The following is a 14311-nucleotide window of genomic DNA, read 5'->3' as shown; positions in this document are numbered from 1 at the left end:
TAATAGAATTGGATATGTCTTCACATTTCAGTTCCCTTACTCAGAACAAAAGAAAAATGATTATAATATTCATTAGATTTATATCCTGCCTTTTCCCTAGAAATTCAAGACTGTATACATAAAATTCCCTCTTCCAATTTTCGCCCACAATAGCTATCCTATGAGGTAAGTTGAGCTAAAAAATAGCAGCTGAGATGGGACTTGAACCACAGCTTTCCAGTCTTAGGTCAACCCCTTAATTCCACACTATGTTAGCTTTCTTGACTTGATATTAGTCATAAAGGTTCTACTTCCCTCTCTTATTACCTTGAAAGAAAGATATTTCTTTCCCCATGAGAATTAGGATGGAAGCATAAGCCTGGAGTTTTCTCTTTGTGCTGGTTAATTAGCATTGATCATGAACAATAACCCTAAAAATCCACATATCACACATAAGTTAATGGGAATTAAGCTACCAATGTCTGATCAGGAAAGTGACCATTGGGGATCTTTAGTTTGGAATGAAGGAAGAGACATATAGAGGGCTATGAAATAATGCATGCCGTAGGTAATGTGGAAAACAATAAGTTTGACTCCATCTTTCACAATGTTAGAACTTAGTATTCTATTGGACTTAAATGTGATTAGGTACCAATAGGAGGAAATGCTTTTTCACACAGCACATAGTTGAACTGTGGAAATTGTGCTAAAGCTGACTGTCTGGATGATTTTAAAAGGGAATGGATAAGTTGATGGAGGATCAGCTTATCAATAGCTATTAATGTTAGAGTCTATTGACTGCATCAAGGCATTCTGGCTTCAATATTTGTTGCTAAGAAACACTACAGATCTATGGATTTTCCTTTCTAGTCCTGGCTTGTAACCTTCCCAAATGCATTCAGTTGGCCACTGTGTGACACTGAATGCAGGATTCTACAGGGCTATTGCTGCTTTAATAGGGCTCTTTAGACTTTGGGCCCCTTCCAACCGCCAGTTAAAGCTATTTTTTAAGAATCAGCTGTGGACTATTCTGTTGTAGAGCATTGTTAGACTTTTAATAATATTTATCTTGTCATACCTGTTGTGGCATAAATGTGCTGCTGCTGCTGCTGCTGCTGCTGATTGGCTGCACAGTCAGCCCTATGTTTAGATTGCATTTGGCATTTTTGTCTACCTATCAAGTCCTTCCTAAGGATCTGGGATAGGCAGATATTGTTTAATAATATTAACGTTATCGTTGCAGGATGTAAGCTGTTTCAAGTAAAGCTGCCTTTTGCACTTATTGTTGGTCTCACAGTCAGCCAGATGTTTAGACTGGATTTGGCATTTTTATCCATCTATTGAGTCCTTCCCAAGGACCTGTGACAGGCAAATGTTGTTGTTTGATGGTGTTAAAGGATGTAAGCTGTTCCTAGTAAAGCTGCCTTTTGCAATTGACTGATGGTGATTTTGCCAGTGCTGATGGTCTTCAAGTGGTGCTTCAGATGTTTTGGAATTGCACCCAAGGCACCCGTTACTATTGGTACTATCTTTGCTTTCTTTTGCCACAGTCATTCTATTTCTATTTGCAGGTCTTTATATTTTGTCATTTTCTCCAGTTCTTTCTCTTCTATTCTGCTTCTCCAGGTATTGCAATGTCCACTATCCAGACTTTTTTCTCTTTCTTATTAACAGTTGTTAAGTCTGGGGTGTTATGTGGCAGGTGCTTGTCTGTTTGAATTCAAAAGTCCCAGGACACTTTAGCTTCTTCGTTTTCTATTATTTCATTATTATTATTGCTGTTGTTGTTTTGTTGTTGTTGTTATTATTACTTTATCCAGGAGGCCGTAATGAAGTCATCATCACTGAAAACAACAATAGCATAACAGAACAAATTACAGATGTTGTCAAACAACCTGCCTTTATCGCTGGAATTGGTGGTGCATGCTGGGTAATACTCATGGGTTTCAGTATCTGGCTCTATTGGCGCAGAAAGAAGAGAAAGGGCCTTAGCAATTATGCAGGTAAGAACAAGAATTGTGTTTAAAATAAATATTCAGCAATAATATATCTAGTTCACAGAATAAATTGAGTGGATTAAATCTTTGCTTATTATGCTGTGAAAGAACAAGAATATGAAAGGCTTTAAGTGCGCTGCTCTGTATCACATTTCATCATTGCTATCAGAAAGCTGTTCAATATTCACATAATAAGTACATCTGATACAAGAAACCCAAGAATTTTAGATGCACATTTCTACTCAGAGAAACAGAAATTCAGCTGTTTATTTGCAAAAGTGAAGAAGGAGGTATATAAATAAAATGGCATCAATAAGCTCAGATTACTAAAAATCAAGTCCTTATATCATCTTTACTTTAAATCATGCAGTCATGACCAAATTAACTGAGATGGCCAATATGTCTTAATTATGTGATCTTACTTTCACCATAAATGGATGAAAGGGAATCAGAACATTCAAATCCTGTGTACAACATTGTCCTAATTTGCTGTTCACTAAGCAATTAAATAAACAAATTATAGCTGAGTTAAAGATTTAATGACTTTGTTTGATAATACTGGATACATTGTAAATAAGCATTCTATTTATCTTTGACTAAACAGAACAGTTTAAAACACTGGAGGCATTCCAAGTGAATGCATGTCATATTTTTCTATTCATGAAAGAAACAGAAATATATAAGGATGAATTTTGGAATCTCCTTTTATTTTTTATTCTATTATTTTGGATCACATAAAGTTTTGTTTCCATGGTCTGAAAGTAATGTAAAAAATGTCCAAAATGTGTGCCTTAGAAATCTGATTTACATTAAAACACTTTTTTGTAAAAAGGCCCTGTGGTTATCAACTTGATCAACTTAGTTCACAACTGAATTGAAATCAACAATAAAGCAAAAGGACCTTTAATATTCCTCATGCTGCCTTCTGGATTAAGACTGGTATGAAGCAGAAATGCTAATATTGCATATTCCATTGCAGCTAAATAAGAAAGCTGTGAATTTCTGTAAAATTTAGCTATATTATTTTTAGAATAAAAAAAAAAACATTCATGTTCTATTGGCAGTTCAATCAAATTCTGGCTGTGTGCTGCTCAGATCACATTTTAGAATCTTACTGTTTTCTTATTGATTACATACAGTGAACACTTATGGTTATAATTAAAAAAAAATGTTTGGTTTGCACATTTTTATTTTTTCCTTTTTCTTATTATGCATATACCTATGGACACTTTCAACATTCTCTATTTTTAAGGAAACAACTAAATTCTGTTCAAAAATTATATCATTAAGATCAATGGCACCACAGGTTGTTTTGTTTCATCACCTAAAATGATTACACAACTTTTTTTTTTTTTACATATTTAAGAGGGGAGTAATAGATTCAGTCCTTTATGCAGACTTTCAGAAACATCAGATGTGCTAAATACGTACATTCTCAAGCCTCATTATTTAATTGTTTGACGTCTCTGTTATGTAAAACAGCATGTTTCTATAAATAATCTTGTAACATCTAACAATCTGTAGATTTACCATATATGCAAAATATGTGTGCAGAATAAATATCACTTAAACCATGCAGAAAATTTAATTCCTTGCTGGCAACCACATACTATTAGTCAGCACAAAAAAATTATGGAAAAAAAAAACATCTATATTATTTATCTTCAAATATTTGTGTATATGGTATTAATTTCTGTAACATGTTAACGTGTGTCATATAGTACACATGTGTATATTTATTGTTAAATGTTGCATTTGCTTGATAATGAAAATTCATAAACAATTACATTGGAAAGCAGATCATAGCATCTATCAGCCAGCTTGCATGTCCATATAACTATTTCATATAAATGTCAAAAAAAAATAATAATCATGCACTTATGGTCAATCCTTTATCATGGGCTGCTGCTAATGCTTAAAGGTGAATTGCTATAACTTGAGCCTGATTTTAAGTCTCATGGAAAATTCATTTTTGAAGGACACCCTTGCCCTGTAGTTGGCATTGCATAAGAGATTTTATAACTCACAATGTATTTACTTTTCTTGTTTTGCAGTTCAGTCCTTCACCTTCACCCCTGCAGGTACTGTCCATTAGTTGTCTCTTACCCCCAGCACATACAAATATAGCATATAGTGAATCAATTATAATCATTCAGATTATAAAAAACTTAAAAACTCATGTGCAAGAATCAGCATTCTGTTTATCAGTCACACTAATGTGGTATTGATTATACTAGTGATTCTAAAAAGAATGCTATATTATAGAATTAATATATTTTCCTTACAACTATGCTCATACTCTTTCAGCATTCTTAATTTATCATCTTCTTAATTATTTATTGAAAAATAAATTAAAGGGCACTGTTTGAAGAAAAAGAACAGTACAGAGTACAAGCATAAGGATTTCCAGGCTTAACTTGCAAATTTTGAGGTAATAAATCTGTATCATAGTCTCCTGCTTTTTGTAGATTTTTTTTTTTTTTTGTCTTTTGAGTTTACGTATATGGCAGATATAATCAAAAGTTAACACCTACCCATAAAATTCACATGGCAGGCAGTAATGCATTCATACACAACCTATTGTAATAAAATATATTTATAAAATTCAATAATTCTTTCATACAAATAAAAAAAAATTGTTAAACCAGATCTAAAATTGACTTCTTCGGTATTTCTTTATCAAATCTAACACATAATTGAGGGTAATAAAAATAAATGAGGCATAAATAGTAGATTGTAAAGAATTCATCCATGGTATATATGGTCATGGAAAACAATAGGTGTAGTTAAAGTAATCTTTAAGCTCAATAATTATATTTTTGTTTCATAATATTTACCCATGTCTATTCCAAATAAATTCAGAGTATTTGAGGTGAGTGTTCCAAAATAGACAAATGATTAGATACACATCAAAAGGTTTATAGTTTGCTTTTATTTTTTTAAAGTATCAGGATGAGTTTAAAACATTACAAATTTATATAAACAATCAGATAGACAGAATCATCAGTTACAATCCACCACAGCTGATAAGAGCTTGCCAACAAGGTCTTCAACAACTGACTCATGTGGAACTTTCTCTCAAACAAATATGCTTCTAAAGTCTTTGGGTTAGAGAACCTCATGTTCTTGTGATTTTAGGAATGAACAGGATGGTATTTAAGGCTTCATCTAATCATTACCTTTTGAATTGATAACCAATAAATCTAGTGCTGGATTAATGTAACATGAATTAATGAGCATATGATCATCAAGACCCTGCAGCCACATTCTGAACTAATTAAAGGTTCTGAAAATTCTTCCCTATTTGGAGAACATTGCTTAATGACTGGCTTGACTAGTTAAATCTATACAAAAATATAGAATGGTATTTACATTACATGGAAATGAATACCAAAGCCACAGAATAAGTTATTTCACTTGTTTTGAATCCATTTTTTAAAAGATTTTTTATCCCACCTTTATTATTTTTATAAATAACTCAAGGCAGCAAACATACCTTATACTACTTCCTCCTCCTATTTTCCCCACAACAACAGCCCTGTGAGGTGAGTTGGGCTGAGAGAGAGTGACTGGCCCAAAGTCACCCAGCCAGCTTTCATGCCTAAGGCAGGACTAGAACTCACAGTCTCCTGCTTTCTAGCCTGGTGGCTTAACCAGAAGACCAAACTAGATTTTAGTAAGGCAATAACATAAACAGTTACAGACTTGATATTTGTGTATAGAAAAACTAATTTTATAATTGTCCTTCAAGCCATTTGTTTATGTCCTTTTTATCAAACTACCTTTTATAACAGCTTTTTCCAATCTTTTATTCTAAATGTACCTATCATTTGAGTTTCTTCTGATGTCTCTGAGAGCTCCATCTCTTTCTCTTTTTTTCTCTCTCTCTTTCAGCTTTGATAACTCATTTATATCTTTTACTTGTGTCTCTTGCAAGCCTCAGCAGGAGATCACAAGTGCTTACTGACAGTATCCAAAGACTCACAGCATGTAGAGATGTCCAGCATAAAAATCTTAACCACATGGGTCCCTGTAATAATCCACAATAAACCATGAAAACACTTGAGTGTCTGTATTAAGGATTTCTGGCTGCTTGTTTGGAGAAATTGAAATATAATTTGGAAACATACCTAGCAGGAAAAATGGGCTAGTATTACTTGACATTGCAGTACTATTTATCAAAAAACCCAGGTTTAGCAAAATGGACTTCTTCAAGATTGTAAATTTCAATTGACCAAGAAGAAATAATATAGTTCAAAAGCACATGTTTAATTCATTGGGACAGTTTCAAGATCTAGAATTAGTTTTCTAATTGTAGAAATATTCTGTATCCAAGCAAGAGTCACCCTTAAAGTTAAATATAAATACATTTTCAAGAACGGAAAACATCTCAGTAGGAAAACTGGATACTTGATCCCATCCCAAATATTCTAACTCACAGTTTAAATCCTAGTTCTTAAAATAATAATAATAGAAGTAGTAGTAGTAGTAGTAGTAGCATAGTTACCGATACATCCAGTGTGATTATGATAGATAGATAGATAGATAGATAGATAGATAGATAGATAGATAGATAGATAGATAGATAAAGACTGGGAGAGGTTAACATCAAGACAGGAATCTTTCAAGGAGACTCACTCTCATCACTACTGTTTGTCATTGTATTGATTCCTCTGTCAACAATACTAAACAGGTCAGGCCATGGTTATCAAATATCAAAAAAATCTGCCAGGCTATCCCACCTCCTTTACATGGACTATCTGAAGCTGTATGGAAAAATACCATCGGAAATAGAATTGCTGCTCAACATTGTTCGAATATACAGCCAAGATATTGCAATGAAGTTTGGACTGGACAAATGTGCCACCCTTACCATCCACAGGGGAAAAAAAAAATAGTGAAAACTGAAGGAATCAAGATGCCCTATGGAAATAACATCAAAAGTCTGGATAAAGAAGATCACTACAAACACCAGGGCATCCTTCAAGCTGACAACATCAAGCATATTGAAGTCAAGAAGAAGGTTAGTACTCAATACATCATGAGAGTGAAGAAGATCTTAAAGTCCAAACTCAGTGGAGGAAATGCCATCAAGGCAATTAACACCTGGGTAATTCTAGTCATTAGATACACAGCTTGAATAATGGACTGGACTCAAGCAGAACTAGAAGCCCTGGATAGGAAGACCAGAAAAATAATGACAGTGAATCATGCCCTTCATCCACACAGCACCATTGACTCTATTTACTAAGGAGCATAGATGGGCATGGAATGTTGCAAGTACACCAGATAGTTGAAGAAGAAAAAAGGGCATGAGAAGAATATCTGAAGGATTGTAAAGAAGATGCACTGAAGCTAGTATACCATGTGGACTTACTGAATACTGAAGAGACCAAACTGACTTACAAGAAAGACCAAATAAAGAATAGAAAAGAAACATGGCAAGGTAAAATATTACATGGCCAGTACACAAAAATACTAGCAGGCAAAGAAGATAACAAGAAGACCTGGCAATGGCTAAGAGCAGGAAAGTTGAAGAAAAAAACAGACGGGTTAATTCTGGCTGCACAAGACCAAGCCTTAAGAACAAATGCATACAAAGCCAGAATTGAGAAGATAGCAACAGACAGCAAATACCGCCTCTGCAAAGAAGCTGAAGAAACAGTGGACCACCTAGTCAGCTGCTGCAAGAAGATCCACAGACTGACTACAAACAACGGCATGACAAAAATAACAACAATGGTGCATTGGAATATCTGCAAGAAATACCATTTGCCTGCAAGCAAGAACTGGTGGGACCACAAAATAGACAAAGTAATAGAAAATGAAGAAGCTAAAGTGTTCTGTGACTTTAGAATTCAAACAGACAAGCACCTGCCACACAACAGCCCAGACTTAACAACCGTTGATAAGAAAGACAAAAAGTCTGGATAGTGGACATTGCAATACCTGGAGACAGTAGAAGAGAAGAGAAAGAACTGGAGAAAATCACAAAATACAAATACCTACAAATAGAAGTAGAACAACTATGTCAAAAGAAAGCAAAGATAGTACCAATAGTAATTGGCACCTTGGATGCAATTCCAAAACATCTGGAGCACCACTTGAAGACCATAAGATCATAAGATTTTTCTCCCTCCCACTTTTTTAAAAAAAGAAGACAATGACACAGAAACAAGGATCATAAATGATCAGGTTATCATCAAGAAGATATTGTCCATAGTGAAGGCTCTGTGTTTTGGACTTATGGAAATGAAGTTTAATGTCCTATCACATCCAGATTTATAGTATTATGTTGGGTGAAATGTGTGTGTGTGTGTATATATATATATATATATATGTATACGTATATATGTGTGTGTGTGTGTGTGTATATATATATATTTAACTTTTAAAAATTGATTTGTTTTCTATTTTTTCAATTTTAGAATACACAAGGTGTCTTACACTACAAGAACCATAACACAATACATAATTTTATTACCACATCTTATATTTTCTGAAAATGGTTGATTTATTGGAAACAAAAGTTTTATGATTTGTTCATGGACATTATATCAAACATGGACATTATATCAAAATTCTAGCCTCCAAAGTTCAATATGTCATCTATTACACCACAGGCATATGTCCAGTTTTCCAAAATGCTTATGTGTGAGCATTCAGTATCTTTGCAGATCCTGAAGTAATTAACTGGGGACACACCTGGATTATACTTTGATGGGAGCACACTAGGAAATCACTGACCTGTGGACTAAGTTGGGAATGCAGAACAATATCCACACCACTTGCCAATTGTTGCCCTCCCCACATCCCCAATGTGTCATTACAGTTACTAAGGGTTGAATTAAAATTGTCCCACAGCCAAGATGAAATTATCTTTACTGAACAGAATTATTATTCAAAGTCAGTTGGACTGACAGAGAACATGGTGTTTCCTTTTCTGGCTACTGAACATAGAAAAATACAATACAGGCATTATATAGCTGTCTTATTTTTATAAATGCAGAAGATATTTACTGAAACAGGAAAATTAATATCTACATGTCCTGAATTTGTTAATACTTTCATTTTCAAGAAATCTGCAAGTGTTTTATGACTGTATATACTATCAATCTGAATGAAAAGTGTAAAAGGTGTTTACAAATAATAGGTGTGAGCATTCTTGGGAATTGAAGATTCTGATGCAAGTAATAAATTAATTTAAATTCAAAGTAAAAATGAGTAGCTAAATATTTACTAGCAGTGTAGATTAATATAATTTATTTGCCAGAATCATCCTAATGCAAGCAGAAGTTTTGGTAAAATTTTCAACACTGATTATCTTTTCTGACTTAATGCTTATTAAAAGAGGATTAGTCTATATTCACATTTGAGGAACAGCTTATCAGAAAAAGGAAGAGACTTGGCTGGCAGCCTTGAAGTTTTCATTTGTAGTTGGAAAATGTGGCCTACTAGAGATAGCCACCCACAAAGCTTTTTTTCCTCGAAATGTCAGCTCTGAGTGCTTAATTTTTTTCCCCATCCTAGCCAGCATTAATATTAGCTTTGCCAGATGATATTTGTAAATACTTGAGCTATTATGTCTTTATTTTCTGCTTCCTCATTTCTAAATGTGAAAAACTTAATTATGTGAAGGACTTGGAGGTTCCATCCTTGAATCACAGGTTAACAATGATTGCTTAACAATCTTACTTGCTCAATAAGCTCCTTATAGTATCATGTTTCAAAAAGTCTAATTTCCCTGCCCCTGTTTTAAAAGGCCTACTTTCTATATTCATGTTTTACAAAGTCTAATGTCTATATTTAAAAATAATGATCGCTCTTCAGCATTTTAAAAACCTATGTAAGACAACTATTTTTTTTTTAACATTTGTTTTGTGCAAATAAATAAGAGACAGGAGTAAAATAATGTTGGGGAGATATACTCTATTTCCTTTTTTGTCTCCATGGTACTTGAATAGTTCTATTAAATTTAATTAAATTTAGATGAATAAAATATGCTTGCATGGTTATAATTTATTTATGCATAATAAAGACATATTCTACAGTATTTAACAGTTTACCCTTCTTTTGCAATTCTAGAAATTAAAATTAAATTAAACAGGCTGACAGAAACATCTAGCATAGTGCTTAATTCAGCACCCCAAGCACATTCTTTGTCACATTCTTAACTCATTTAGGATTAATTTCTTTTGATCATATTCCTATAATATTTGTAAGTGGGTTCCAGAAATACACAGATGCAGATTTACATTATGTACCTCCTCCGTAGAAACTATTTCAAATTCTTGAAAATGCTGCACAGGGACACAGAAGGCTGCGGCAGTGGAATAAACCATTTTCCATGAGTAGGATTGTATGGACACTTTCAAAGACCCAGCATAAATTTAAATGAGAAAAAAATTGGATTTTGGTAAAATACCAGATTATAGGATAAATCCAGAAGAAATATAATGACTAACATGAATATTATATTTTAATTCAGTTTCCTATATAGTAATAATTTGTAGACATCTGCCAGTATATGAGAATAATAAAGAAATGCCACTTTTCTTCCATCAGGAAGATCAAAAATTTAGAAAATATTTTCAGCTTTACCTGGCACATAAGTCCAACTGGTTAACAGGATACTTATAGCTGTCTCATATCCTAGTTGTCATAATAATTTCCAATAGCTTTTAAAAAAATAAGACATTTAATTGCCACTGTATTTCCCACACTCCTTCAACTTTCAGATTGTATGACTGTGCCAGTATTGAGATCAATCCTATTCAGTTCAGTGTTTCAGCTCCCATAGCTCCATATTGTTGCCTTTTTGTAGCTAATGTTGATTGTTATTAAGAAGCAGACATATGTCCATAATGGAAAAAAAGTTAAAAAGGACTATTTCGACATTTGTAATAATATGTAAAGATACATATATCTCACATATAATTTAATTGCTATGGAAATATGTTAATTGTGATAGCTATATTTGTGAGTAAAGAGTGAATTTTTTTTTCGTCTTTAACTTCTCAACAATTTTGAAGTAAGCTTGGAAGGACTGAGAACATATTTGCAGAACTGATGGTCATTTAATATAAGGATTTTTTTTCTTTTTTTGCTGATAGATTTGCTATAAATGTAAAAGCCAGTTAATTCTTTTAAAGGAAGAAAGGTATAAAGAACAGACAATGAACTAGAACAAATCTATGGTATTTTTTACTCAAAAATGCTATTTTGAAATCACAGCCTACAATATTTTAATCACAAGTAGTGTAAATCAAATGTATCCATAATGAAAAGCTTGCAAATTATGTTATAAATTTAGCTTAAATTTGTTAGTTGTTATTTTGACAATTCCAGAATATTCTGTAAACAAGAAGTAGATGAAAATTAAGAAAGCAAATGGGGGGGGGGAATCTAACACTGTTATAGTCACATATTTTTTGAATTTAAAAAAAATAGCCTAATATTTATTTTTCTTGCATATTAGATTTTCTTGCATGTAAAACATCAATTCAATCTAATGCATCTATTTAGTAAAATCATTATGTCTGACAATATATTAAGAAACAATACTTTAGTTGAATTTGCATTAATTCATTTCAAGATAAGTACAGCATACTACTTAATATGAGATATGTCTATAGTGATTTTTAAGCAACAGTAATTATTTATGCAGTGGTGATAGGCAATTAATCATCAATTCTTAAATTTATTCTGTGAGGTATCCCAAAGGAACCTCCTTTGTTTTTACTGGTGTTAAATGGATATCATGAAGCCACTTGTGGAACTGATAACATGGCAGAATATAGTATTTCATCAGAAGGCTGTAGATATCTTGGTTTATATTCTAATGCCTACAGTAATAATAATATTTTGTTCTTGAATCTTTACAGTTGAACTGAGATTTTGTGGTATGAGTGGTATTGTAAGAAAACAACAACAAAAAAAGAGTTGCTTTGTGTTAAAATGTATTTATTATATAGCAATCATCCTGAGCAATATTTATGTATTAATGGGAAAGTATATGGTAAAAACCATACACACACACACTTACATATAAAACTGAATTCCACCTTCCACAAGGTAGCCACTTACTGCATCTGAATGTAATTTGTGCTGCACCAATATCAAATATTTAATAGATATTGTACTTGAATCAGCCTACACTACTGCATAATGCTGTAGTAAAATAATAAAATGTGGTAAAGTAGTAGAAAAATCCATTTTACCTCTTTTCAGATGCTCTTCTTGCTAATGTGTGGAGTCACATTTACTCTTTAGCAACTGGCACAGAAATTTTGGGTGCCTTCTCCTTAAACCTGGATGCCAGACATGATATCCAGACCCAAGGACAAAGTCTTCTAGATTGTCATTTGAGGGAAATACTGCAGGGATTTTAATAGCCAACCACTACTTTTGGGGGGAACATTGTGATTAGATATGAATATCATCAACTGAGCTGATTTAAAAAGTGTTTAGTCTTAATAATTACACTGACATCAATTTACATAATTATAAAATTATGTAATAAAGACAATAAACTGAAAAACATAAAGTGTTTGCTGTGAAAAGCATCAGTTACTTCCTGATATATATAAAAAATCCCCTCTCACTCCTATGGGCGGTATGTGTCTTCCTCAATCTCGAGTCCTCTACCAGAGGCCTGGGAGTTTGAGGGTTCTGCACAGTATTTTAGCTGTTCCCAGCACTGCACTCTTCTGGACAGGGAGCTCTGATGTTGTTCCTGGGAACTGTTGGAGCCACTCTCCCACCTTAGGAGTCACAGCCCCGAGTGCTCCTACCACCACTGGGACCACTTCGGCCTTTACTTTCCACATCCTCTCTAGTTCTTCCTTCAGGCCCTGGTACTTCTCCAGCTTCTCATACTCCTTCTTCCTGATGTTGCTGTCACTGGCACTGCTACATCTATCACCACCACTGTCTTCTGATCCTTGTCTACTACCATGATGTCTGGTTGATTACTTGCCTGTCTGTCTGGATCTGGAAGTCCCACGGGTTCTTAGCCCTGTTATTCTCCACAACCTTCTGTGGAATCTCCCATCTGGACTTGGGGGGGGGGTCTAGCCCATGCACTGTTCCTGTACACAATGCCAGTTACTTGATTGTGCCATTTAGTGTATGCTGTTCCTGCCTGCATCTTACACCCTGCTGCTATGTGTTGGACTGTCTCTGAGGCCTCTCTGCAGTGTCTGTATCTTGGGTCCTGCCTAGTGTGGTTGACCCCTGCTTCTGTGGATCTGGTGCTTAGTGTCTGTTCTTGTGCTGCTATGATCAGTGCCTCAGTGCTGTCTTTTAGTCCAGCCCTTTCCAGCCACTGGTAGGATTTTCCAATGTCAGCTACCTCAGCTGTTGATGGTATATCCCATTCAGGGGCTTTTCTAGCCATGGCACTTCCTCTGCTTAAACTTCCTCTCTTGCCTGCTGCTACCTCAGGCATTCTCTCAGCAGCTCATCTTTGGGTGCCATCTTACTGATGTACTCCTGGATACTCTGGGATTCATCCAGGACAGTGGTTTTGACACTCACCAGACCCTGCCTGCCCTCTTCCAGCTGGTATACAGTCTCTGGTTGTTGGGATGAAGACCTCCTGACATTGTGAGGAACTTCTGGGTCTTCACATCTGCAGCCTCCATTTCCTCCTTTGGCCACCTCCCTATACTGGCAGGGTATCTGATCTCTGGCAGGGCATATGTATTGATGGTGTGCATTCTTTCTTCCTACTGAGCTGGCTCTTCAGGATCTATCTTATCCTTTGGGGGTACTTGGATGTTGCTGTCTTCCTTGCCTCCTCATCGTGGTTTCCATGTGACTGTGGGATACCAAGGTACTTGCAGTTGGTATGTATGTCTGCTGTGTGTCCTACTGGTAGTTCTACCCCATCAGTCTTAACTACCTTCCCTCTCTTTACTACCATCTGGCCACACTTCTCCAGTCTGAATGACATACAAATGTCCTCACTGTAAATACATGTCAGCTGCATCAGCAAGACGATGTCTCATTCACTCTTAGTATGCAGCTTGATGTCATCCATGTAGAGAAGGTGGCTGATGGTAGTTCCACTCTTGAACTTGTATCTCTATCCAGTCCTTGTGATTATTTGGCTGAGGAGGTTCAAGCATATACAGAACAGTAGCGGGGACAGTGTATCATCTTGGTATATGCCACACTTGGTGGCCACTTGTGCGAGCTGTCTTGAGTTGACTTCCAGTGTTGTCTTCCACAATCTCATTGAGTTCTTGAGGAAGATCCTTAGTGTCCTGTTGACTTTGTATAGTGCCAGGCATTCACAGATGCATGTGTGTGGCACTGAGTCATAGGCTTTC

General features: G+C 34.9%; 1 protein-coding gene across 9 annotated transcripts in view; it reads left to right on the top strand.

Annotated features, from left to right (window-relative positions):
* The window catches only part of ROBO2 (roundabout guidance receptor 2), a 599875-nt gene that overhangs the window by 529125 nt on the left and 56439 nt on the right, over positions 1 to 14311 (top strand). For 5 of the 9 annotated variants that reach the window (XM_088144588.1, XM_088144583.1, XM_088144581.1 and 2 more), the window contains 2 exons: positions 1800 to 1982; positions 4031 to 4057. The exons of 1 other annotated variant lie outside the window; for it this stretch is intronic. In XM_088144588.1, the coding sequence (XP_088000714.1) occupies positions 1800 to 1982; positions 4031 to 4057 (210 nt within the window). The remainder of the gene's footprint in view (positions 1 to 1799; positions 1983 to 4030; positions 4058 to 14311) is intronic. 3 more of the 9 variants (XM_088144586.1, XM_088144585.1, XM_088144584.1) reach the window with 1 other exon arrangement.

The sequence above is a fragment of the Python bivittatus genome, unplaced genomic scaffold, assembly GCF_059951505.1.
Source record: "Python bivittatus isolate LINGU-HERP-01145 unplaced genomic scaffold, Pbiv_v1 ctg000350_np1212, whole genome shotgun sequence".
NCBI classification, from domain to species: domain Eukaryota; kingdom Metazoa; phylum Chordata; class Lepidosauria; order Squamata; family Pythonidae; genus Python; species Python bivittatus.
The sequence above is the reverse complement of the archived record's forward strand: the minus strand, read 5'-3'. Positions and strand labels throughout refer to the sequence as shown.